Source organism: Pagrus pagrus (genome assembly GCF_965226575.1).
Source record: "Pagrus pagrus genome assembly, chromosome: 13".
NCBI classification, from domain to species: Eukaryota; Metazoa; Chordata; class Actinopteri; order Spariformes; family Sparidae; genus Pagrus; species Pagrus pagrus.
The window spans coordinates 24,884,195-24,911,135 of record NC_140197.1 but is presented as its reverse complement, the minus strand read 5'-3'; the positions used below and the strand labels follow the sequence as shown (position 1 = coordinate 24,911,135).

The 26,941-nt window shown below is 41.8% G+C and overlaps 1 protein-coding gene across 2 annotated transcripts; it reads left to right on the top strand.

The window, feature by feature from the left end:
* The first annotated feature begins 302 nt into the window (after positions 1-302).
* ttyh3a (tweety family member 3a) lies at positions 303-25,924 on the top strand. 2 transcript variants are annotated; one of them, XM_084372008.1, is made up of 16 exons: positions 303-650; positions 1,108-1,294; positions 4,458-4,627; positions 6,930-7,041; positions 7,202-7,422; positions 8,183-8,278; positions 8,929-9,001; positions 9,658-9,733; positions 14,051-14,106; positions 14,727-14,819; positions 15,989-16,081; positions 16,733-16,869; positions 18,192-18,365; positions 19,326-19,401; positions 21,577-21,678; positions 23,804-23,889. In XM_084372008.1, exons 2-15 carry the CDS (start codon positions 1,169-1,171, stop codon positions 21,655-21,657), a joined length of 1,584 nt encoding a protein of 527 aa, XP_084228134.1. In that variant the 5' UTR covers positions 303-650; positions 1,108-1,168; the 3' UTR covers positions 21,658-21,678; positions 23,804-23,889. The 2 variants fall into 2 exon arrangements, with proteins under 2 accessions (XP_084228134.1, XP_084228135.1); XM_084372009.1 differs by lacking the exon at positions 21,577-21,678 and having other exon boundaries at positions 305-650; positions 23,804-25,924.
* Positions 25,925-26,941: the final 1,017 nt, after the last annotated feature.

Sequence of the window (26,941 nt, the reverse complement as noted above, 5' to 3'; positions counted from 1 at the left end):
AAAGCCATTTTTACTCGACAAATACTTTTATTTATCCTGCACTGTGTCATCGGACTGCATCATTTTTATTATATTCCTGTTAATATTTCTATCCTTATATTGTGTTCCCATTTTGTTTGTATACTCCTTCATTTGTGTTCTGTATGTGTGGTATATTAATAAAGTATCTATCTATCTATCTATCTATCTATCTATCTATCTATCATTGATATTTCCGACACCCCCTGAACCTCCCACCAGCCCAACAACATGGCGCCTCTGGATGGCGCTGCGGGGCCATCTTTCCGCCGGTGAGGCGAGGTGGGCTGTGTGCGGGCCGGGGCCGGGTAAACTGCCAGCTGAGTGGATGTCGTGGACGGCCGCCTAGTTGGCTCCAGTCTCCCGACACTCCGCTGATAACTGGATGGATTTTTTTTTTTCTACTCGGAGGAGCTTGTTTTATCGGATGCGGTGGCAGAAGACTGCGGGAGATGAAGTGAGGAAGTACCAGCCGAGCAAAACAGGATGTAACTAACCGCAGAGCAGAATGTCAAGTGGAATAAAAGAGACTTCTTCTTGTTATTCGCCTCCGTGCCAGAGTCTCGGCGGACTGAACTAACCAGCAGCTAAACCGGCTAACGCTAGCTGAGTTAACGCTAGCTACTTCACGGGTATAACCAGCTTTTAAAAACTCACTGTTTATTTTTAACAAAATGTAAATGGACCACGGTGACGGTATAGGAGGGTCCCGGCTAGATACGCAACATTGACTTAAGTTGAGAGGTTAACAAGCTAACAAGCTAACTAAGCTTTCAGGTCGCAGAGGTTACAGCTACTAGTTAATGTTAGCAAGCTACTAGCTAAGTCGGTGTTTGTCAGGTTAGCGAGCAGTCGTTGTGGTCGCACTTAAGCGATAAGATAGAGTACCACACGCCTTTAAATTATTGATTGATTGCCTTTAAGTGGAATGTAATCATTTTAATTGGCTTTATCATAATAATAAGTCAGCTTTACTAGTATGTCTAGCTAGCTTGCTAACTTCCTCTCCTGCTAGATGAGCGTCTGTTTTTGTGTTTCACCCCGGACACAGTGAGACTTTCTGAAGTGGGCTCCCTTCTGTGTTTACAGTTTCGAGCATCCTCGCTTGCTTGCCTGCCCGGTGAGTGGATCTCGTTGACATTTACTCGCCATGGCAGCTGTGGTTAGCTACTCTCCACCATGGTGGGTGAACCTCCTGCACAGACTTCCCCATTTCAACCTTAAGTTCGAGCAAACGAGCAGTGATTTCCAACCAGAGGACTGGACATATCAACAGGTAACAATACCCCACTGACCTACTTTGCATTGTGTCAGATTACCAAAGAAGTTGTGATTCCCAGGCATCAAAAAGACGTGTTTACAGCTAATGTTTGATTCAGGAGCAGAATAATAAGGGAAATGTGATTGTTTTCAGTGCTTCTCAAAGTCTGCAGCCTTACATTTAAGGTACAGATTAAGAGTTTTCTCAATGACAGATGACCTGTTTGCACATGTTATGTCTCTTCACCTCAGGATCCATGTCACCATCTGTGTCTAGCTGTTACATCCAGGGCTTGAACTCTGTCAGACTGCAACCAGCTGGCATTGTGTAGTGTGATCCAAGCCACCTATGTTGACCTCGGTGGATTTGACACACAAGCGGCATTAAAGAGAATCTCTAAATTTAGGTTAAGTGATACTTGGTTTTCTTAGCTTTCCTCGCTATGCTCTCATTTATCCTGATGCTTTTGGTTTCTGTTATCCTCCTTTAGTCGGCCAAAGTTTTGCCTCTTTTTCTTTTTTTGAAAAAGAGAAAAATGTGATCGACTTTTTGGTTTTAAATTAAACAAAGATATTCCAACATCTGTGAATGTCACGCTGTCTAAAGTTAAGGGAAGTTGACCTGTTGTCTTGTGCACTGGGATGTTTTTTGTTTCTTTTTATGATGTCATGGGCGTGAAGAGTCAAATGTCCTGAAGGCATTTCACCCTAAAAAAACAAAACAATTATCTTTGAAGTCTTTTTATTTTAAAAATGCGTCACCACCAAATCTTTTATGGTGCTGTGGTTTCTCTAAAGGTTCGCAGTGACTGGGCTAATTTTAACAAAAGTAAAAATTGGCAGTGGCAGACATGGGTGGGAGTCATGAGGTAACAGCGCTTCTCTTTTTCTGTGGAAGTATGATTCAGAAAATCAAGAAGTGAATCTTGATTCCTGAGAAAAGGGGAAGATGTGTTCCAGACATGCATCAGCCTGTTGAAAATAAACCTAATCTAACAGGTCAAATGTTGTCAGATGTTTCCTTTTTAGGTTCCTTTAGTTCATCCATGAATTAGTAGAAAGGTTGAGCTCTAGTTAAAAAGAAAAAAAAGGACTTTAAGGAATATATTGTTTACCTGAGGTTTCACCAGAGTCCATTAGCTAAAAAGGATCATCATTGTACCACACACAGTTGTTATTGTCCAGCTCTCTGACGTATTATTGGGCCGTTTCCTGGGAGGATACAGGAAGGGTTCATTGGCTGGATAATGGTTGCAGCTGTATGTGTTTGAGCCAAGTGTGTACAGCTAGAAATCCAATGCAAACGGCATCATTCTTAAAAGGATACTCACTGGAAACAGACTATATAGAATAATGGACATTTTATTAAAATGCATACCACTGCTGGAGCACATGATATCACTCCCTTTACACACATGACACAGCAAGAGCAAAACAAGAGAGGTAATCATTAGGCCGACTCACTAAACCATAATTATTAACCCACTGTGATGACAGGCTGGTAATTATTGTCAATGAAACGCTCTCACTCAGGCTTTAGGAGAAGACTTGTCCAGATGGCTGAGCTGTCAGCGGTGCTCACTATAGGTCTACGTCAGGATGATGCAGCCTTGTGGGCCTTTTCATTTGTCACTCTTTCCTCTTGCGCAGCTGATGTGCAGTTTTTTACTCCTAGCGTCAGTCACTAAATGGCGTTTAACCAAATATTATGTTGTCGAGAAGACTGGTGCTTTGAGCCTGCAATTGTTCTATAAGTGAGTTCACTCGCTGCCATGAACAGACAGACAACCACTACATCAGGGCGTGTCAGTCACTGTGATGCATCGTTGAGGAGACCGAACGAATAGAACGACCTCGTGTACTTCCTAAACAAAAGTGGCAGGATAGAAATCTGCCCCAGCCGCGAATCCTCAGGAGTATACAGTGAACACAGAGGCCGTCTGTCTGACCTACATAGGAAGTGCTGCTGTTGGCTGAGAGGTTCGACTGTGGCGGTATATTCCTCTACTGCTAGCTTTGAAATGCTGCCAGTGTGTAATGTTGGTAGTTGTAATATGTAGCAGCTATTAGCAGTTTTGTTGAGTTTTTCAGAAAGTATTTATCCTGCCATTCTTCTTTTACTTTTAAATTGTAGTACTTAATTTGCTTAAAGTAGGGCTTTAAAATATCGCTGTTGTTTTTCATTTGTCTCAAAGAGATCAGTCCATGTTTAGTGCCGTATTTATTGTGCTTAAATTAACTGCCTGTTCTGCACTTCATTAAAATCAAAGAGCTTTTTCTTTTCAACTCACAGAGAAAGCCGAGACGTCTCACTTTAGAGATGTTTTCTCCTGATTATAAAGCATCGTCCACTCTCCTGTGCACAAAATTAGCCTTCATTTTCACTTAGGACAAAAATGAAGTCAGTCGTAAGCTCCTGTGTTGCAAAGAGTATAAAGCAAACTAAAAAAAATATTAGGCTTGGATGCAGCATCAAAACTAACTAAATGGCTTTCCCCTGATCTAACAGTTGTTGTTGGTCCCAGTGGACTTTTTTGGTCTTGTTTATTCGTTATCTGCTCCAGTCTTTTTAGTCATGTGCTCTCATTGAAAATGATGCAGCTCCCTGTATTGGGACGTACCTGTTGTGCAGATTGTGGTAACCTATAATTAACACGCCTATGTAGGTTGATTGTGAGTTTGCCAAGCACACGCTGAAGAAGGGTGTCTTGCCCGAAATGTCCATGTGAGTGCTGTCCTTGATTAGTCTTTCTGCCTACCTCACTGCAAGAGGGATTTAGCAAGTTATTATGTGAGTTGAGCATGTTGTGTCTTATTTTTACTGCTCTAGCTTTTCCAACTTTTCCTACACAGATATGGTAATAGTAATGATCCCAGACGATGTGAAAGTGCATATTTTTTATTGAGAAATTTAAACTTCTACTTGAGGGAAAACCTGCCAAATACATCCACCTAAGTCTTCCACATACCTAATGCAACCAGTGTAATGTATTTATTAAAGCCTCTGCACACAAATCAATTAAGTAATCATTTATTTATCATTTACCCTGCATTAAGATTCCAGTGTGCTGTGTGGTGTCCCCTGTTGGACATTTGGAGAGCCCATTACACCGACTGTTAACGACTCGAAAGTTGTATCAGCATTGAATTTTCCATAACCCCGTCTCTCTGTTCTCCAGTCCATCCTGTTACTGGGAGGTGTGGCGCTCGCCTGTCTGGCCCTCGACCTGCTGTTCCTGTTCATTTATTCTATTTGTCTGTGCTGCCGGCGGAACAAAAATGAGGAGCAGCCCAACGCTGACTGCTGCTGCACAGCCTGGTGTGTCATCATCGCAACACTCGTCTGCAGGTCAGTGTAAACACGGGATCAGATTGGCGCTCACCAGTCGTATTGGTGATGTGAGCTGCTTTGCATTCACTCACCCAGACATAAACATGCAGGAAGAGATCGTCAACAGCTTAGAAATCTTGGATAAATATGTAAATAATGCGGTCAGCACTGCACACAATAAGAAGCTACATATCTATAGAGGGGCACAAACTAGTCTGAGGCCCTGTCTACATATACACAGATATTTGTTAACATGAAGTTTTGCTATGTTTTGTTCTGCTGTTCTATGTTTTGACATTTTGAATGCACGTAAATGTGGTTTTAGATCATTGAAAACTCCGACCAGTGTTTGTGTCTGGACAGAAACGTTTTTTAGAAACGAAGATGCAGACACCAAGATTAGCCGGGTCTTATCTGTGCATTATTTGATAAATGTAAACTTGGATTGTGGAGGCTAGTATGATATTATGGAGTATTTGAGTTTTTACATTGATGGAAAGGGTGTTATATTGTCTTTATTTAGAAAGTCACCAACAGATATTGATAATACGATGATGGAAAAGAGACGAAATGGCTGTGGTGAATGACCATGTGATGTGCATTTTCAGGTGTGTTAGTGTGGGTTTTTAAAGTGCTCATCTCTACAGAGGTTGTTTTTGTTTTCAGGCCCCTTTTTTAAGATGCCAACCTGCAATAACTCCAGGAACATGCAGTTTTCTAATCTCAATAATAGGCTAAATTTAGTAAATCTTCACATTTGCAGAGTTTTTACATTTTGTCCAATCCAGTTAATATTTCATATAAATTGCCAACAAAAACATGATTACATATTTGGCAAATGACCACAGTTTACCACACAAAATGATCTAAGCTCAAATCACATTGTAATCACATTACAATAAAACAGATTCTCAGCTGTGACCCAACAGATTTTTATAAACAAAGTATCCAAGACCAGACGTACTGTACAGCCAGACTGACTGCTGCAAAATTGCATAGATGGAAGTAAGATATCAGCTTTTTTGCAATTTTTAAAGAAAACTTCTGCTCACTCCAAAATCTACAGTCCTGCTGGGACTGTGAGGGAATGTATACTTGGAAGTGCACAGACTACAGGGGTGCTGTATACACTGGCTTCAGATTAATGTTCTGTTATTTTTGAAGTAGACAGTGTGAGAACTGTACCATCTGGACATGCTTTCTATCCTTGAACACTGCATTTGTTTCCTGTTTTCCTCGTCCCGTTGATGGGCCACTGGAGAGCCATCACGGCTGAATCAGAGTTGCACAAAGAGCTCGGGGACCTGATGAGTACAAGGACTGAATCCCAATCATTGTATCTGTGTGTGCTCGTATCCACACACAAATTTGTTGTGGTAAAAGCAGGAGAACCAGTTGTAGAGATCATACATATTTATGCTTTGTTTTGTTTTGCGCTGCACCGCTTTTAAAGATAATGAGATTATGTTGTCTTTTATCTCTGTGCGGTTTGTTGCTTCCTCCAATATTGAAAGAGCAGTCGAGAGTTTCCACAGGTTCACATCTCAGCGGGGAGTTTGCTTTTTGTTTTTGCTGTGACTCTGCCCCTGTTCACCTTTTTCACACTGCAGACTGTGAGAGGAAGAGATTAGCAGCCCTCCAGGAAGAGAGAAAACCCATTGATACACTGAGTGCTGCTGGCTAAAGGCTGTTAGACTTAGTCTGACTTGACTTGGAGTGATTCCCTTTATCGTCATCCTATTTGCCCTGGCACTAGATGAGGGTCAGCAAAAAGACCAACAGCTGCAAGACGGGAGGAGATACCAGTTCTTACTTCAGACTGCTTCTCAGAGAACAGAAAGGGAGTTTGTTTATGTCACTAAAATATGGAGAACATACAAAGTGATATCCCTGTGAGTAGCTTTAACTCTCCACTATCTGTAAAGAAATAGGATTGATAAACTGATAAATATTGGGTCAATGAACCGATAGCAACTGTTTCCCATGCAGTTGCCAGAACAGTTTTCCTGCAACCTGAGGCCTGTCTGAGCAAATGGGAGCTGATCTCCTGCCTCAGTACAGCCTTTGTCAGCCATAGTGTGGGGTTTGCGGCATAGCTGGTCCATTCCTCTGTGTTTCCATGGTTCTGTATGGGGTCTTTCTGCCGCAGCTGAAAGGAGCCTGTTGACTGGGGTCTGAACCGACAGGGTTAATGGAGAGTTCACACGCCTCGCTATCCCCTCTCGCTCGCTCTCTTCTCTGTCTCCTCTCTGTGTCTTTTTTAGCTAATCCCTCCTCCTCACCACCCTGTCTCCCCTCCCTTCCTTTTGTCTCCCCTCAGCGCTGGCATTGCTGTCGGTTTCTATGGGAACGGCGAGACTTGTGATGGAGTGAATCGGCTGACGTATTCCCTGCGCCATGCTAACCGCACAATCACTGGGGTGCAGAAGCTGGTAAGACTGAGAGCACAAACTGTACCAGCATGTTTAATAATTCATCGCCCTTCTGCCATGAGCATTCCCGGTTTCCCCTAACATGAAAGCTGTGTAGTGTAGTGAGTCCTTCTTCTTCTTCCCCGCAACTCCATCATGACCTTGTTTGCGTCCGGTCTAGGTATATGACAGTACATCCTCATTGAACCAGACCGTAGAAGACAATCTGCAACAGCTTGAGGGCCAATACGCACAGCAAGCGGACTACCTGTCCATCGTCCAAAAGCTGCAGGGCCAGCTGGATGAGCTGGTCAGGCAGATGGTGGAGATTCCCTTCTGGGACAACACCAACATCTCCTTGGAGGAACTGGCCGTCACGATTGAGCTGTATGACTGGTACAGGTAAGACAGTAATCAAGCAGTCATTCAAACAAAAAGAGTGCCCGACAAAACAATGCAACCCCGATCAAAAAAATAATTATTATTGTGAAGAATATTGTCGTGAACTCCTTTTGTTCCCCGACTTGTTTGAGACATGTTGCTGGCATCAAACTCAGAATAAGCATAAATTTCCAAAACTCAATGAAGCTGATGAGGTAAAACATTAAATATATTGTCTTTGCACCGTTTTAAATTGAGTATATGTCAAAAAGTATTAGCAAATGATCACAGATTGTCTGATGCTGCAGAGTGAGTCCTTTAAGTCATCTACAAACTTCATTGGAGACGCACACTCTTCAGGAGTTTATACGTTGTCAAAAAGCTGTCAGTTACTCCCTAGACGTTGTCTGCTGCAATGTTTTTGAATGAAAATCTCAGAGTGAATCTGAAGCGGGAAGCAAATGCGAGCACAGACAACAAGGAATGAGTCGTACTCGTTCAGCATATCATTAGGCAGCTGGCTCTCCGATAATCTAAGACCTGCATTGAGTTTCCCTGTTAGGTAGAAAATATAGAAGAGTCGTGTTAAATCCGCCTGGGCTGTAGTGAGTTTGCTCACTTGTATGCCTATGTTTTTGGCATCGTTTTATAGAATAAGACCTTTGCTTTATGAGCTAAGTGTTTTAGTGCTTGCTCTAAAGAAGAGGCTCTTTTTTGCATTGGGAGATGGTATGCTGTGCTGCTCTTGGCCATTTGTCGTTAATGACATTTGTCTTCACAGGTGGCTGGGCTACATAGGCCTGCTACTGTTCGATGTCCTCATCTGCCTTCTGGTGCTGTTCGGCCTCATTCGCAACTCCAAGGGAACGCTTGTAGGGTGAGTCTCATCATGAGTTCATGGTCACTTCAGGGGAAATTAGTCTGCTGCTCGGGAGAAATTATTTGAGCTGCACATGAAGCCTTCAACTGATCAGGGCCACCTTGTCATTACAGTTTAGTCGGCATGAATTGATGTCTGGTAAAATATCAGCCCACAGTTCAGTTAGAATAAGCATCACACACTGTTATCCTAATGACACTGATTTGATTTCATACTTTTGCTTTCCGTTTGAATAATAGAACGGCTATAAAAACTCAATTTGCATGTTATAGACAGAAAAAATAATTTCAGTAAATGCAATAAAGTCTGCCAAAGAAAGCCATTCATTTAGACCACCCAGTGTTTTTTCCTTTAGTAGCAGATAAAAGCATAATTTAATTTATTTGGACATAGTAAGTTAATACTAATCTACAAGCAATGTCATTACAGTGTTTGGAAATCAGATCAGTGTTTCACTTAGAAAAGAAAACTGGTCCAATGTGATTCATGAGAAGGCTTGATACATACTAAAGGACCAACTTAATCAGCTTAAACATTTCCCCCTCTACGCTTTATCAGTTCAACTGTTGTTGTAAATATGAACAGTATAGCTTTAACACTGCAGGTTAAAAGTACTTGACTTTCTCATCACCTCTCTCTCTCTCCAGGGTGTGCTTGTTTGGCGTGGTGGCTCTGGTAATCAGCTGGGTCTCCCTGGGGCTGGAGTTGGCTGTCTCAGCAGTAAGTGTCTCCATCAGAGCATGATCCTGTTTTCCAGGTAGAACTGCACCGTTAATTATGTATTATTGGATAACACGATTTCTGTGTGCACAGCCAAAGACTGCAGGATTTGGCCTTTTGTAGAACCATTTTGTTTCTCTTAATCATTAAATACGAGGAGTCAGGATGTTGGTAAAGAAAAATAGGAATGATGTAATGCAAAGCTGTGAATACAACCTGAAGGATCCCCCACAGATTAAATCATGGATACCGGACCCAAATCCTAGTTCAGACAAAAAATTGGAAATGGTGTCTGGGTCGTGTGAACTGACATGCTGCTTCAAAGTTCTTTAAGTAAAAACGTAGTGTAAAAATAAGAGATATTAAGGGATGGACCTACTGTCTGTGTTGGGGCTTTATGTCCTGTTAAGTGCCTGGGTTTGTTATTTACATGACAAGCATTGAACGCAACACAGAGCAACGTGGCTAATTTGGACAATAGCTATTTTACTGATGCCCATTTTAGTTGTTGTTGTTGTGTTATAGCTCTCAGCTGAGACGGAGTCAGCCTGCCACATTGTAAAGCTGCGATCAATAACCCTCATCTAGTGGTGTGTCCTTAAAGACTCGGCTGTCTCTTACTCATTTTAAAGGCTTTGTTTCTCTTGTTTTTCCAGACTTCCAGTGACTTCTGCGTTGCTCCTGACACGTATGTCACCAAAGTGGCAAACCAGTATGGCGTCGTCAATCAAGGTATGAATCACATTCACAAAGTACAATTCATATGGTACTGAGGTTTCAGCATGTTGACCCTTTACAATGGTGAATATCAGTCATCTCAAATTGTAGAGGACGGCTGAATTGTTGATTCTCCTCCCCCTTCCTGGGCTCAGTGATGATTACTGTGCAGCAGTGAGACGACATTGTTCTAAAGAGAGAGGGGCTTGGTCTTGTTCATGGACCATAAAAAAAGCCTCTAAAAATTACTGCCACATCTGCGGCAGTGTCAAGAGGGCAATTGGTTGCCTTTTAAAGCAGGACAGACGCCTCTCTGACATGTCTCGTTTTGGTAATTGTCCAATCTGTCCCGTGATGGGATGCGTGTAATGGAAGAAGCTATCATGCCTTGTGTGCATGTGTGTGTGTGAAGTCGAGTGTATGAGGGAGATAAGAGCAGTGGAGAAGAGGATCAGAGGCACCATGTATTTCCTGCATCTGTCTTCAGCCCTTGGAAAAAAAACAGAAGATGGTGCTTAGAAATGTGCTTTTTCCCCCCACCATCAGCTTCACAGTTTGTCTTTTCTGCGGTCTTCTAGAAAATATGATACTTGCTGAATTGCTCAAGATTTTAGTTGCTAAAGGCAGAGCATCAGCTGTAAATGCTGGGATTTTATCTGAGCTAACTCTATGCACTAAACTGTATTATGCTGCAGCAGCTGAAGCACTATTCTGCCTCCAGGCTGATTCATGCAGTATGGGGGTTTTCTGTTCTATTTTTTCCCTCTAACACATGTTAACTATTCAGCTATGAAAGAAGCCTTTATTTTATGTTGACAATTGAATTCAGTTCATGCTAGATGCCAGATGTAGGCCTTGGAAAGGGAGCATCTTACTCAGTTTTTGTATATTTTCTCTTCCAGCTCTTTGCTGAAAATTGCAGCAGACAAATCTCTAGATAGGATGAAGAGTGTTATTACTACAGTGGATTTATTGCTTTCCTCCCCCGGATAGCTGTTATATTTTTTCCAACATGCATCATTTCAACAACCCTCCTTCTTATTTCTCATTCCCCTCGCTTTCTCCTTGTTGCACAATAGTGTCAAACACATGCTGTTAATCCAAACATAGAGTGAGAGTTAGTGTCTGAAATCTGTCATGTTGCAGCCGGTATTTCTCTGTTACTCCGGTGGCTTTCTTTGGAAAATACTGAAATGATACCAGCAGTGACAAAGATGATCTGCATCTTAGAAAAAAGTAAAACTTCAAAACTGAAGGTAGCTACATTAAAATATTTATATCCTCTGAGCCTGTTTTGGTTGACGTCACAGTTTTTCATGCTTTCAAAACAACACACAGCTTGATAACAAAAATCCTCAGAGAGTAACTTCACTGAAGCTCCGGGGACTGGGACCAGATTTATTGTGCCTCCCTCACCCTGCCAAACTTTCCACCTGGCAGGCTGATGTGCTGCCAAATCTCTGTCCAGCACACAAGCAGTCTTGTGACCACAGCTCACAGTTAATCAATCCCTTTGTGAAACAGAACAATATTCTGGTGTCGTCCAAGTCATTGTAACTGAAGCTTTGCGCTGAGGTTTACCTGAGTTGTAGGCAAAACAAATTCTTCACTGTCTACATGAAACCATGCATGACAGTATATAAATTGTTTCCTGACACTTGTTTGATCATTATGAGCCATTAATTAGAGGGATGCAGCGATGTATTAGATGATATTCACCTTGTTGACTGCTACTGAAAAGATGACATTCACCAATAGCTGTGGGAAATGTTTTTTTCTGATGTGTCACATCAATTTTGCGCTGGCACATTCATGAGCTGCTGGCTCGTGGCGGCTCGTGGCATCTCTGCCATCAGTCTGCAAGTGTGCTTTAAAACTGTTGAGTTATTTCATTTTAATTAAGATTTCTTTGTTTCCCTGGCACAAGGGAAAGGGTAGGAATCCACAGATTTAGAAATTCTTGGCAGATACAGGTGTTTAAAAGAACAGTTCACGCCGAAAATTAAAAATACATATTTTGACTGTAACCTGTAGCGCTATTTAATCATACAGATTAGGTTTGAGTTGAGCTATCAGTCGTAGAGATGTCTGCCTTCTCTAGAACATAATGCAACTAGATGTGATGTTAAAACTCGCCAGGAGTGTCCGTTTACAGAAGTCATGACGGGGTTGCTCAAGATAATCCACAGACTCTTGTCGTGAGCAGTTTCATGTAGAAACTTTTCTTTTTGTTTCCCCCGCACCGAACGAAGCATCCATCCACACATGGACCAGTGTCTAGCTAACGTTATAGGTCAGGCGAGGAGGACGGCAATCATTTTTTTACCACCTGCGCTGTCACGAGCCTCATATCCATGAGTAGATGCATGTTTCCTTCTGTGTGGTGATACAGTTGGTGGGTGTAGATTGGTAGAAAGAAAATAGTGATAATCTCTTTTTTGGCGCTTTGAGCACCACAAGACAAGTGCCATCTACTGCAGGTGAGAGGAAAAATACACATTTTTGATTTTGGGATGAACTGTCCCTTTTAAACATCAGTATCCACGCAATTGGTGCATCCATAATAAATTAGCTGTATTTGGCACAAGAACTGAACCCGGCCCCATGATGAGGCATCAGTATTTCCATTACCACAAGTCAGACTCTAAGAAATCTGCTCCTCCTCGTAGTTATGTCTGTGGGCGTATGTGTGACAGAAGCTTGCTCGATATGTGCCTCTCTGCCCCGGAAATCCTCCTCCCCTCCCATGAGTTTGTTCAACTGTGTGGGAAACAAACTCCTGACACAGCAGTGAGTGTGGACGTTAACTACACTGTGTGTTAAGTTGGCGGTGGTGTTCTCACAGCTTGTATTTGTGGATGTTGCAGTAGCTTTTAAGTCCCTCAGGATTTCTCATCGACTCCTACTCACTGCTGTGAGTCGGGAAAAGTAGCGAGAGTGGGTTGTAATAGCAAAGTCCAAAATCTTAATTACAATCTGCTTAGGTTTGTGGTGTACTGTGAACAGAAGACAAGTTTGGTCATGTTGTTATTTAACAATAACTCCGGAGATGATGTAACCGTCTTTGTGCAGTAAGAAGGGTTATACCTAAGCCTCTCGTTTGCTGCTGCGTTAAAGGCAAAAAACATTCATTTAGACTGTTACAGCACGTGTGAACTTTATTCTTTGGGAACATTTCGCCGTCAGAGCTCAGGATTAGCTCAGCGTGTGCACTGTTACAAAAGCAGTCAAGCTTTAACAGGGCGGCAGGGAACACGACAAGCCAGAACTAGAAAATTAAAAATATCTCTGCATCAGTTTGTTGCTTGCCTTATTGGGCTCTTTCCCAGACCGAAACAGTGATGACTAAAGCGCTCGATGCAATGTGAAATAAGAGACAAACTATGCCCGAGTCATGTCAGATAGATTTTCATCAGCAGTGCTGGTTCTTTAGAAGTTTGAGTTTGGCCACGGGATCATTTGTGTTTATTCGCAGTACTCGCATAACAGCCAGATTACTACACATTAGCCGTAAGCTAGCAAGCAAGGACACACAGAGGTTGTGTGTATCTGTGGGTTTGAATTCAGGTCGATCACTGGACTCAGCACTCACCAGTCACTCCGGTTCGCTGTCTTCTCTTTGCCCTCTCCTCTCTGTAACATGATGTAGCGTACATTTCCCCTCCAGCTCCTGTCAGCAGTCAACATAACAGAACATGCTGCCGCCTGCTGCAGTCAGGCTGATAAACAGGAATCCCTGAGCTCTCCTCCAGTCATAAACTTCTCCAGATCAGAACAGAGTCCACTGTGTTTGGGTGTTTATTTCTCCAGAAGGTCTGGCTGTGCCCCCCTCCCCACACATCACTCAGCAAACCTCTTTTGTTTTGATAAAGAGACCTCTCACAATAGAAATTACATATCCTGTGTATAGATGTCATGGCATTTGGAAAAGACAGAACCAGCCCAGCCTCGAACAAAATCATGATGTAGTTGAGATTTCACGGGTCAAACAAATTTCATGTTTCGTGAGCTTGGCTGTTGTTTGAGTGGGTGTCTTTCATTTGATTACACAGTTGGTGAATTTCTCAGTCAGCTGCACAACAGAAAAATCAGCAACGTCTTTGATAGAGTAATGGATTTTGTCATTTTTTTCAAGCAAAAATGAAAAATATTGACTTGAACCTGATCAGTTGGATGATTATATGGGTATCGGTGGATTTGTTGTCAACGTCCTACCCCATCACTTTTCTTTTTTTAAGTGTTTGTCAGCCACATACAGTATTTTACTCCAGTTGCAGGCCTGCATGTGAATTTATGTGGCTCCGCTAACACATTCTGTCCTTTTATTCACAGACATCCTGCAGTACTACCTTAGTTGCAGTTTGGATCAAACCAACCCCTTCCAGCAGGTTTGTTGCATATATAACTAAATATGTTTCTGCATGTTTGAGTTTGTAACATGTTAAATCAAACCGTTTGTCCTTAAGATGAATACCAATAAGATGTCTGACTTGTAGCTTACTAGCTCGATGTCTGAGTGATGTATGACATTATAATTGGTGGGAATTTAAGTGGGTACAGTGAGTCACTCCCATTGCCTCATGGAAGGACTTTTTTCATGCAATAGTACAATACTTCCCTTTCTGCCAGCAGGAAAACTGATGCAGAGCAGCTTTTCTTGTGTGTCCGCTTCATTGGAAGCTTAGAGAAGCAGAATGCCACTTTTATTGTGAATCTATAGTTTGCTTTAATGGACTACCTGCATATTGTCCCACCAACCACATGAATAAATCAAAACTTCTGAGTGCTGCTGAAGTCCAGGCATCTATTGTTAGTACGACTATAAAGAAAAGGACGCTATATAAAGTATGTAAGCCTTTTAGCTCTCATCTATAAACTGTCAGCTTGCAAGCACCAGATGTCTACTTGAATACAAAGGGAGACAACTGAAGCCCCTCTGTAATGATTCAAAAAATGGAAATGCTTTTGAGATGTGCTGGGCTGCTACGGTATTCCTACTTTATTTCAGAAGCTTTCCGGGAGCCACAAAGCATTAGTGGAGATGCAGGATGACGTGTCTGAACTGCTGCGCTCTGCCACTGGAGAGTATAAACAAACTAAGGTATGTTTCCAGCCCCATCAACACAAACGCACTCTTTACATTACATTACATAACAGGGTAGCTACTAAACACCCCCTACCTCCAGGCCACAAGCTGTCCTGCACTATTGTATTATTTGTGATGACAGAATATCTCAGTGAAAGGGACCAAAACGACCGACCTGCAGAGAAGTGAAGTGCACCTGTCCACATAAAGATCTGCTGACAGCCCACCTGGGACCTGCATTATGTCCATTTTACCGCATTAGGCTTTCACTGGCCCTTGTCAATACAACACTGTGGTATTGTCTGGCGCTGGTCCTTACACTGTGTTGACAGAGGCACAAATGAGAGCTGACATTGGGAATAGAGAGGGGCATATTTCACTTCACATAGCCACACAGAGAAATGTGCTGAGGTGGTGGAAACGCTTCTATCAGGCAATCAGACGCATTTTCCGTCTGAGCTGTAATGAGAACTGGAGGAAGAAGGGAAACAGGAAATTAAAATGTATCGTACATTAAAATCTGCTTTTTCAGCTGGACCTGCTGTGTACTGTTGAATATTGATGAAAGACACATCCGTGTCCAGCGTGCATGGAATGTAGAATCAGTGAATTAATCAGTTAATCACAAAATTGCAGTTTGCTTCCTTTTTGCAAATGTTTTTAGTAATATTTACACTGTTTGAAGGAGCAATTCGTGAGATATTGCCAGAATTATAGTTGAAAAGATGTTTTAAAATGTGTTTCAGTGTTGATGCTATGTCTAAGACGTCTACGTACCGTGTTGCTGCGATGTCTTCGGTCTTGTCGTCCCAGAAGTCATTGTTCTGGTCTGAGCAGCTGCAAATAATTTGCCCAGGCAAACTGAAGCACGACTGGCTCCACAGCTAACTGAGCCATGAGTTAATTAGCTAGAGGACGTTAGCCATATCCAAGGATAGCTAGTAAACTTGTGGGTTACTTTGGTGATATGCTGCCCCCTCTATTATTGGAGCTTGAATTCTGGCAAATATTTTATTAATTACACCTTCAACCGTAGGAAACTAACACTTAGTTGCATTTGTAGACAATGACGATAATAGTCACTTATTTTGTTTCCAAACGGCTTTGTTTTAGTTGGTTGTGGGTGCCAAAGTTGGATGTCAAGTTAAGCCTGTTTCAACATTTTTTTCCTCTTTCATCTCCAGGGAAGTTTGGAAGAGATCCAGGGGATCCTGAACACCACAGAGATCAGTCTACATCAGCTCACCGCTCTGGTGGACTGTCGTAGCCTGCACATGGTGAGCAAGGAGGAGACGACTGTGGAGTTGCTCCATGTCTGATGGAGACTGATTTATTGTGACATCTTTGTAGTGCAGCTTAGTTGCATAAAGCAAACCCCTCTTTTATGCTTGTGCAGCTGACTACACCTGTCACCATAAATAACATTTGTCTTCCTGTATGCGACTTCTTGTCCAATTGATGCTGGCTATCCTCCATTTATGAAGCTGCCTGAATGACAAGTACTTGGCCATCGCAGCGCTTTGGAGGATTGTTCCTCAGCGGCTTCCAAATTCTAAGTGCACACGTGCAAGTGGAGCACTTTCTGCTCTGGCCTCTCTTGTGCCAAAGCTTATTATTTCCTGAAAATGAAAGTAGAATTCAGCAGAATACAAACAGTGTTTCTGCTGTGCAGAGCATACAGAATGAAGATTTTCAATCATGATGTTGTGGAACGAACCGGGGTAAAAATACACTGACTTCCTTCTCGTTTGCCAACCCTGAGCTCATTGGTTTGACCTAGATTAAATGAAGAATCACAGCAGATGCATTTTAAAGACCCTCTTAAAATCTACATTCAGACATTTCTGCTCTTTCCTCTTCATTAGATGTTTGAGACTCTGATCTGATTCTACCTGCTATAAATAAAACCATGTCTCCCCTTTGTGCAGGACTACGTCCAGGCCATGACAGGAATGTGTTATGACGGACTGGAAGGCCTCATCTACCTCGTCTTCTTCTCCTTCGTCACTGCTCTCATGTTCAGCTCAATCGTCTGCAGTGTCCCTCACACGTGGAACGCCAAGAGGTAAATGGCTGCATATACACCCATCAACTCAACATAGGAACCAAAAGCTTTTAAGCCAAGTTTGTATGCAGGACTGTGTGTATACAGTGAGAAATAATTCACGAGGATAGGCCTATCAATTAATTATGAATTTATAGCATCTACAGCACTTGTTTTCACGCGACATGGGAGTGAAGCAGACAAAGTAATTTCAGATAAATCTACACAGATACAGAAACATGATTGTTTTTGTGTTTGAGTTCAAAGACTGGCTGTTTACCACTGGGAGTTGTCCAGAAGGCTCCAGCTGCTTCCTCAAATAGATTGCTTCCCGCTATCCCCCCTAATTGTGCCGAGTTGGCCTAAATCTATCATAACCACCACCACTGCCGGAGCTGGTGTCTTTTTCTGCAGCTGAGGGGTGAAATTACTCTGATTACTTTGTCCTATCGGCAGCAGATAAGGTTTGCAGGACGGCTAACGGGGGAAAGTGGCTTCTCAGGCACAGCCGTCAGCTCAGCTGCACCACATAATTAACTGATCCCTCCTAACCATTGGGGGGCATGTTTATCAGTTTGATCTCAGCTGGCGCTTCCTGTTGTAAAGCAAAGGCTTACACGCTACCAGGCTGCTGTTCTAGTGATCCCTATGCAGGGATGTTCTGTTTTTACTGTTGTAGTGATAGAAGCATACAGATCTATTATAAAAAGGTTTAGGATTAAATTCAAGGTTGACATTTCTAGAGTATTATCATTAATTGATTAAAGAATTATTACCTCCTATCTCTGATATGTATACTGAGGTGAATACATGTTGAAAGTTGCTCTGAATGAAATTCAATGATCTCATTGATTGAATATGCAGGAAACAGCTTGTGAGATGAACACTAGAGGGAGACAGGCTCCATGATGTCATGTCATTGTTGCTGTTTTGACCCACCATGTTCAGTATGTTGTTGTTAACTCACTAACACTCTCGAGCTTCATTGTTAGAAAAGAATCAAGTGGAATTGCATCTTGGTGTAGAGAAAAAAGATACTGATTTGACAGCATGAATGGATGTGTTTATTGTCCCGATGCAAAAGCAGAGCTTCTAATTCTCCTGCAGACACTGAACCGATTGCAGGAGGCTATTTTTAACGGCTTTGTGAAAAACTGCGTCATCTTTTCTTCTCACAGCACAGAATTCATCTTCTTTTTCCCCCTCAGGCAGTGAGGAAAGTGAATCAAACATCGAACAAAATGTGACCACATGGCAGCTTCTCTGCTGCTTTGTTGTCAGTCAGATGGGACAGGGGGTCCCTCTGGTGGTGGTGGTGTTACAGTGTTATGTGATGTCTGCAGGACGGATGATGACAGTGAGGACGAGTCTCTGAGCCACGGGGGAAGGCAAAACCACGATAACCTGTACCGGGTCCACATGCCCAGCCTGTACAGCTGTGGTAGCAGCTACGGCAGCGAGACCTCCATCCCTGCTGCAGCCCACACCGTCAGCAACGCACCTGTCACTGAGTACATGTAAGTAGTAAAAGAAGAAGTACTGATTCAATGTCTTTACTCAAGTAAAAGTAAAAAAGTACAAGCTCTGAAATGTACTTAAAGTATAAAAGTACAAAGTTTTCCTCTAAAGGATATTTTTTTACCGGCCATTTCTGTGCAAAGTTAAAAATAAATACTCAAGTAAAGTGCAGATACCAGAAAAATCTATTTAAGTATAGTAACAAAGTATTTGTACTTCCCACCTCTGAAATGTGTACAGAAAGCTGCACTAAGTGAGAGGCACAAGTGTTTGATGATTTATTCTCATAACCCAGCCCGGGTTGTTCACAGTGCAGCTGACATTAGATACCACATGTACTCGGGAGCCAGTTTTTATGGGAGCTAAGCCCTCCTATAGAAAGTCATGCAGTGTCCAGAAAATGCAGCTGTTGCTCTCCAGCTGTGATGAAACACAACGCTCTCTGCCTCATGAGTGAAGCTCCGTGGTAGAGAAACTGGGGGAGGGGGTACCCTTGTTTCGTAAAGCCTTGGTATGCAGAAAACTGGCTTCATGTATACATGTTTCATTTGATCTCCCCTCTTGTTTAACACCAAGAAGATAGAGCACATTACACCAGAGCTTAAATCACTGCACACTGTGTGTCAAAGGATAGATTTTAAAATGATAAAAAATTATTACTTGTCAATGAAATACTAAATGGTCTCATGGTAAACTTGTACATTACGAAGCATCCAGGGTTACTCACTGACTTACTCAGAAGCTTCATGAATACCTGAGGTCTACTAAAACTCATTTAATCAGGGCGTAAAACATTTACTGTTCACTGTGGCTTTTAAATAATCACATTCATCTCTTTTAAATCTGTCTTGTTCTCTCTTTTTTATTCGCTTACTCTCGTTTTATTGTAAAAATTTTCACTTTGAATTGTGTCTGCATGGCATTATATAAATAAACTTGCCTTTCCTTGCCTTTAACAGGGCTCAGAACGCCAACTTTCAGAACTCTCGCTGTGAAAACACGCCTCTGATAGGACGAGAGTCTCCTCCCCCCTCGGTAAGTGTTGCATTTCCTGTGCAAAACACGAGAGCTATAGGAACACCTCTGGCTCATTCGGCATTTTCTTTTTGTGAGGGACTGGCCGTTAGCCCTTTGAGACCAAAGCGTTCCAGGAACCAGAGGAACTTAACTCAGGAACTAAACTTTGCTGCTTCCACCTCATCTGAAGAACCGTGAAGATTTGGCAAATTAGACTCGTAACGGATTAAAGAACAGCGTCAGTGTTTGAAACACAGGCACACAGTCATCCTGTTAACTGTGGAGTGACTTTGATGTTTGAGTTTGATGTGATGAATGAATCCAAAGTAGAAAGGCAGAGGAGGAAAAGGAGGCTGGAAAGTCCAAATCATCTGATCTGTGTTTCAGATCATCTGATTTGTTTCTGTTTTAGAAAATAACCACCATGAAATCATCTGAAAATTGTTTATGACTCGCCTTCACTCACCTTGTTTGCAGTTCACTCCACCGCAGCTTCCTGTCTCTCAAAGCCTCACTTTGTTTTGTTAATGATCGTGAGTAGATGTCTGCCCCTCATCCTAATGTCGAGACTAGTAACACCTAGTACTTCCTTGTTTTGAGAATGAGGTGGTACACATGTAGGACCAATCAGTGACAGTCAGCTCCAATATCTCAAGAATCTTTTTTTTTTTTTTATACCTGGAACCAAATTTAGTCTTCTGGTTGAAACACGGGTTTAGTTCCTCTAGTTCCTCAAAGGTTCTTGGTTTCCAAGGAAAGTTGCTGCATTGTAAACGCCCTATTTAACAACACAGAGCCCCATTTTCTGCTGTGTATCACTGTACTTCATAAGAAGAGCATACATATTAAAGATAAGTTCTTCCACAAATGAAAATTCAGTCATTGTCTACTTGTAAGTGGACAATGACTGAATTATCAAGAAATCAGGTAAAGTTTCATAGTCCTCAAAACATTTCTGGAGCCTGACAACCAACAGAGTTGCAGCATTCTCCTAAACAACTGAAGTTGGCACAACTGATAAAAAACATAAAATGGCTCCATACTGTTCATCTGGTGTAATCCAAGCCCTGAGAGCCCAACTTGATTTGAAAATAAGTTATTCACACTCTTTTTAAAGTCACAAACAACACTGTAGCCGCTCAGATAAAAGCGTTAGAACGCATTCTGTCTGAAGTTGGTGCACAAGCTCGACGTGGGAGTAAATACTGTCTTTTAAAAATCACTTTTGGGATCTCAGGGCTTCTGGAGACTTGGATTACACCAGCAGAACTGTATGGAGCCATTTTATGTTTTCCAACTGTTGGGGTTTTTTTTCTTTATTTTTTAAAACATTTCTATATCTACTTCAGTTGTTTAGCTCCAGAAATGCTTTCTGACTTCACCAGACTTTCCATTGGCATGGGGAAGAGTAGAGGGTAATTGAATTTACATCTTGGGGTGAACTTATCCTTTAAGTACTTAGGATTCGTCGTATAGAGCTCTTGTTTCCATGAGCTAAACACAGTGACACACTGACCCTCTTCCAGCTTTGGCAGCACTGTTCTTGATCGTTGTTATCGATAGGGATGCAAAACAAAAATTGATATAGTGTCAGACGGTCACCTGACATGAAACGTATCTTTATATGGCAGTTTGTGGTCATGGTGGAAAGAAAATAGATAATCCTGCACACTGTCAATCACCTTTTCATGTTATTGATAATGTTTTTGCCAGCAAAGGTCTTACAGACAGACAGCAATGATATACTCTCACCCAGGAAAAAGAGCTCAGTGTCCTTTATTTTTATATTTGAAAACTATATTTGTACTGTATGCTCACTGGGGGGTGTTTCTGGTGGTCTCTGCCTGCTTTTTCCCTGGTGAGAGCCTATAAATAATTAGTAAAAGGGCCACAAATGATGATGTGTGGGATTCTTTGTTTTCTTTCTAAGTGTTTTTGATCTTGTTGCTGTGGGCGAGAACTTTTTTGGAAATTTCGACCTGTTACCAGTTGACGATGACGTTTTCAGAGGTAGAGACTTCATATGTATTCGGGACGAGCCTCAGTCATTCCCTCCTGCCCCCCTAGCCTGAACCTCTACCAGAGATCCTGCCCTCCCTGGTGTCTGTGTGTCTGCCCGGACCTAGACGCTGCTTTGTGTATCTTCTCTATACTCTCTTCTTGTCGTTTTTTTGTTTCTGCGGATCCATACAGTTGTATTTGACTGCCGCCGACAGTAACAGCGGTCAGAGCTGGCAGTTAAAGCCTTCGGCGAGTTCAAGATCGTTTTGGTAACCTCATCTGCTATCCTAACAGGTACAAAACATGCCCGCCTCCTCCACCTGCTGGCCTGTTCCTCCTCTGTACCACCTCCCAAACTCCCAGCTCTATTCACCCTCTATTAAGGTCCCACCAGGGCTGCTGGACCCCCTCCTCCCCCCCACCACTCCCCGTCTGTCCTGACTCTTGCTAGTGTCCCACCTGGTGTCTCACCTGATGTTTGTTTCCTGTGGCCCTGGGCTGCATGTTCCCTGACCCCTCTGCACCACAGATATACTGGGAGGAACATGTGAACCCCGGGGCTCACTGGGATCTACGAGTCAGATTAAGAAGCTGTTACACTTTTTCACTGATCATGTGGATCTGCTTTGTCTTGATTCTTTGGTTTGAGGTTGAACTCATGGGGGGTTAAGAGTCAAATATTTAGGGGTGTGTAGGATTCAGTTTTTTGGTGTGTGGCACTGGGAGGTCCCTTTTTTTTTGTCGGTGTCTGCCACTGGATTTTGTGATATATCTACAAAGATAGCAACACACATTAGCCCAATTTGTTTTATTATTATTTAAAAATCTGGAGTCCGTGAACAGTTAACATCCGAGGTAAGTCTGTTGTTTCATTGAGCCCGTATGAGAGGCTCTGAAGGTTGATCGCAACATATAAAAAATATACCATATGCCTGAAAAACAACCAGATCAACTAAACGTTTGCGTATGAGTTTGAATTGCAGCCTCTTTGTGCTTGTATCGCCTGTATTACAAAATGCATGGGTGCATCCTAAATGTTTATGAATGATTGGATATGCCGATGTGCAACAAGGGTGAAAGGGAAAATCTGTTATTTTTAAACCAGGGTTTCATGTTTACATATTTAGGAGTGTAAATGAATCGGCCCAGTAGATCGTCTCGGCTCGCAACGGCAACATAATCTACTGGGGCAGCTCGTTACGGAAACAATTCCTGAGAGAGAGATTTTTGTCAAATGATGTAACCAGAAGTCTCACTCTGAAATCTTGCGAGAGGTAAGTTGTTGCAGAAAGCCGACAGTGGAAACATGAGTCAGAGTTGGAGAGAGGAGTTTGGAGTTTACTCGGAGGAATCGCCAACAAGACTTAATGTCCAAAGTCACGGCTGAATATTTAGCTAGATGAGGCAACAACCGGAAACAAACCAGCTGTTGTCTCATCTAGATTGTCTCACCACTTAAGACTCGCTGAATATTCAGCCTTGACTTTGGACATAAACTCCTCTCTCAAACTCTGACTCACATTTCCACTGTCATCGCTCTGTCAAGGATCTTACTCTTTAACAACAAGGTTCGTCTCTGAAGCAGTCGTTCCTGTAAAGTTGTCAGACACTGAGGCTATGTTCAGCCTGCCAGCCAACATTTGATCTTTGGCACATCCAGATTGCATTCAGAGTGATCTAATCACTTGCAGATAACAGTGCGGACACTCTGATTTGCAGTCTGAACATATCCTAACAAATTCAGCCTATCGGTGGCAAAAAGTCAAATATAAAGTTAGTGGACGTGACTGACGGTCAGAGATGCCCTAAAGGATCACGTTGCAACCACTGCAGCCCGGTCACAGCTGCTGGCTGAGGTGATCTAATGCACCAAATCCCAAACAATAAATTATTTACATACCAAAACATATAAATATAGGGGCCCAGGTTTAAAAATACCAGGATTCTCCTTTTGCAAACAGCAAATGGAAAGAAGTGCCTCTGAAACTGGTGTATATTTAAACAATTCCTTGTTCTATGATGTCCTCGTCCTCTGTAGCTGTTTCTGTCATGTTCTCTCTGTACTTGAATAATTTACGACCCCTTTAGTTTTCAGCACTCTGGAGCAAATAGTTTGGAAGGTAATCTGTAGGATTTTCTCTGATCTGATAAATGGACTGAATTTATCCGCTGCTGCTTTTGATGTTTCAGTTAAAAGGAGTTTTTTCATCTTACTCAACAAAGCACTGAGCCTTTGAATCTGTTTGATATGCCAACATTTATATTTATTCCAGGCCGAGAGAATCCTACAGGGAATTTGTTATAAAGTAAAAGACGGGAGCGATTTTAACCTTTTTTTGAGTTGAGCTGTTTTTGCTTTGAACAGTGAAGTCATGATTCATGTTTTCTTCTGTGTGTCATTGTCCGTTTCTCTCCACAGTACACCTCCAGCATGCGGGCCAAGTACCTGGCCAACAGCCGACCCGATCCCAACAACCCTCCTGCGCAGTAGACCACACTGGACTCCACCGAGCACTCATCCAGTCCTCCAGTCGTTATTTCTCCTTCTTCTGCTCTCCTCCGACGTGTCACTTGACTTAAAATGGGAAAAAAAACCAAATGTGCTTTCGCTGGCTGGTTGAAGCAAAACTTCCTGCAGATCATCAACTCATCTCGTTAGGACATCGGGACGTGCTTTTTCTCTTAATACCCACAATCCTCGACTGCAAGATTCATCACAGGTGCTGGGAATTCATCTGAAACTCGAGCCTGGACCGACTTTTACACTCCACACGTTATTTTTTAAAATGTTTCTGTACACACAAACGCACCACGACATGTACACCTAACAAGGCATTGCAGTGTTGAGGACTCCGGCAGTGCTCACAGACTAACACTGATGATAACTACTGGTTGTTGTTCTATTTTGTAAAGTACCGTACTGCGTCTCTCATCTCGTCGCTGTGGGAGATTCAGAGAAATGCCTTACATACAAATTCGAGAGGAATCAGCTGTTTTCAGAAGCGTTATTTCTCACAGTCAGCGTAGGTCGAACTGTAGAATAGATTAATGTCACAGCGCAACAACTCTTCAGGTTTTATTTCTGCCTGTGGGACTTGAAATGCAACAAGTTAAGATTTACATTATTCTCCAGTTGATGTTGTTGTTTTTTGTTTTTAATCTAATGTCTGGGACCAGTTTTCCTGCACAGTTGCACATCTTACAGGTCTGAAACTGATTTTTTTTTTTTTTTTTTTCCCTTACTGGGACACTTTTACTTCCTGTGGCGTTTCTTTTTTAAAAAAAAATCAAATAAACATTGACGAGCCACTATTCCACACATTCGAAGCTGTGAAGATAATTCAGGCACATGCTCTCAGAGGATCTGACGAGGACAAAGATCAGCGGGATGAGAAAATGAAAAGAACTAAACCGTCATGAGCTTGAAGATTTTATACTACTGGAGCAGAAACGTTGTTTTTACAGCTCTTTGAAGACGATGTTGACGCAGAGGACAGACTTGTGCTTTTTAACGATAATTTGCCTCTTCACCAGACTGCTTGTTAGTCTCTCCACGTTCCCGTTGAGATGTAGAGCCTCATCTCCCTGAACAGAAGTGGGAATTGTCCACACACACACACACACACACACCCTTGACTCTGATCTTCTCGACCAAATGCAGCAGAAATTCCTCTCCCTGATTATTCCAACAAGAATCTTAATGCAAGTGTATGTGAAAATATGCATATGAAACATGATGCATTGGCAATGCAGTGTCTCACAAATGTGTTTTAGCATTTAAAACAGCAGTAGGTAAGAGTGAGTGGATGCTGTGAAGGGATTGCGATGACTCCGCTCTCTCTGCGATAAAGAGGAATTCTGCCGACGTTCCTGTTGAAGCATGACGATCCTTCAAACGTGGAGTGAAATGTTTGTACTCGCTTCTTCCCCTAGCTGTGCTTTTTGCTCCCCGTGCTGTGTGAAGCACAAACTCTTTTACTATCTGAATATCTTTTTCAATGTCTTTACTTGAGGCCAGTTTGTACAGTCGACAGTCAAACGAGAAAACGAGCCTGACTTTTTCACATCATTTACGCTCTGTAAAACATTATTACACCGACGCAATCTTTCTGTTTTTAGGGTAGAAGTCATATTCTCTTTGTTGTTTGTGACGCGAGGCCGTTGTACAGATGATAAACATTTACAAAGTGAAGAAAAAAAAGTGGCTGAAATCGACGTTTCATTTTTAATTTCTTAAAAGGCTTTTTTTAAGATAAAAAAAAGATTTTTTATTTGATTTGCTCTTTGTTGTTTTTTTTTATTTCATTTTAGAATCTGTAGCAAGCACAATGTGTTGCTTCATTAATGTGAATACAGTTAATAGATTTTAATTTTCATTGATTTTTTTTTTTTTTTTTTTTTCTGGAAAAAATCACTGTAGATGTATTTTGTTTTTTATTTTCTACATCATTTTTGCAGTCTCTAAAATGTGTACATGTTAAACCTGTGGTTATCTTGAGCTTGAATGCTGTGTTTTAAAATTAAACAATCCTTAACTGTAGAGCGGCTGCTCTGTGGATTTCTTGGGACAGACACCAGGGAGCAGCACAACTCCACTGCAGCTCTCTTCTCACCCCCATCTGCTGATGCAGAGGTGAACTGGTCATCTTTGTTTTTTATTAAAGCTATTTATGATCGGGTCAACAAGTGCAACACAGAAATTACAACTCTTGACAAGTTGAACGATACAAAATATAAAATTATGAAAACCAATACACATGATTAATAACCTCAAGACATGCTGCAACAATGAAATTGCATCCAAGTGCTTCACATAAAAACAACATAATGAATGAAGATATGAAATACGACGGAGAAGAAAACTGACTTGATAATAATAGTTAAAGGAACAGTTCACCCAAAAACGTATAAATAAATTTAAGGCATTATCTATTCACCCCCGGGTGAAATTTTGAAGTTCACCAAACATATTGGAGCTTCACAGCAAGACAGCGTTGCAGTGTTCTCCTACACAACTAAAGTGGATGGGAACTTGTTTTAAAACATTAAAAAACCAACTAAAAAACACATTTAATGGCTCCAAACAGCTCATACGGTGTAATCCAAGTCTCTGGAAGCCTTGAGATACCAAATTGATTTGAAAAAAAATGTTATTTACACCATTTTGAGGCCAAAATCTTTACTGTAGCAGCTTTTTTTCACTGTTTTTTACATTTTAAAACAAGTCCCCATCTACCTCAGTTGTTTAGGAGAATGCTGCATTGTTGTTTTGCGGATAAGCTCCAGAAATGTTTTGTGGACTACGAAACTTCACCTGACTTCAGCATCAGCATGGGGGTGACTAGATGATGACTGAATTTTCATTTTTGGGTGAATGTATCCTTTAAAATGAGAATGAAAACAGAATAGAGAGAGTGTATAACAGATGACAAATGGGATCCAATGAATAATCATAGTTTTTTAACCAGTGATACATTAGAGGTGAGATTATCTTTGTTACAAGAGAGACCTGATCAAAATGGCAGCAAAACAGGTGAAACTTGAAATTTTGCAACAA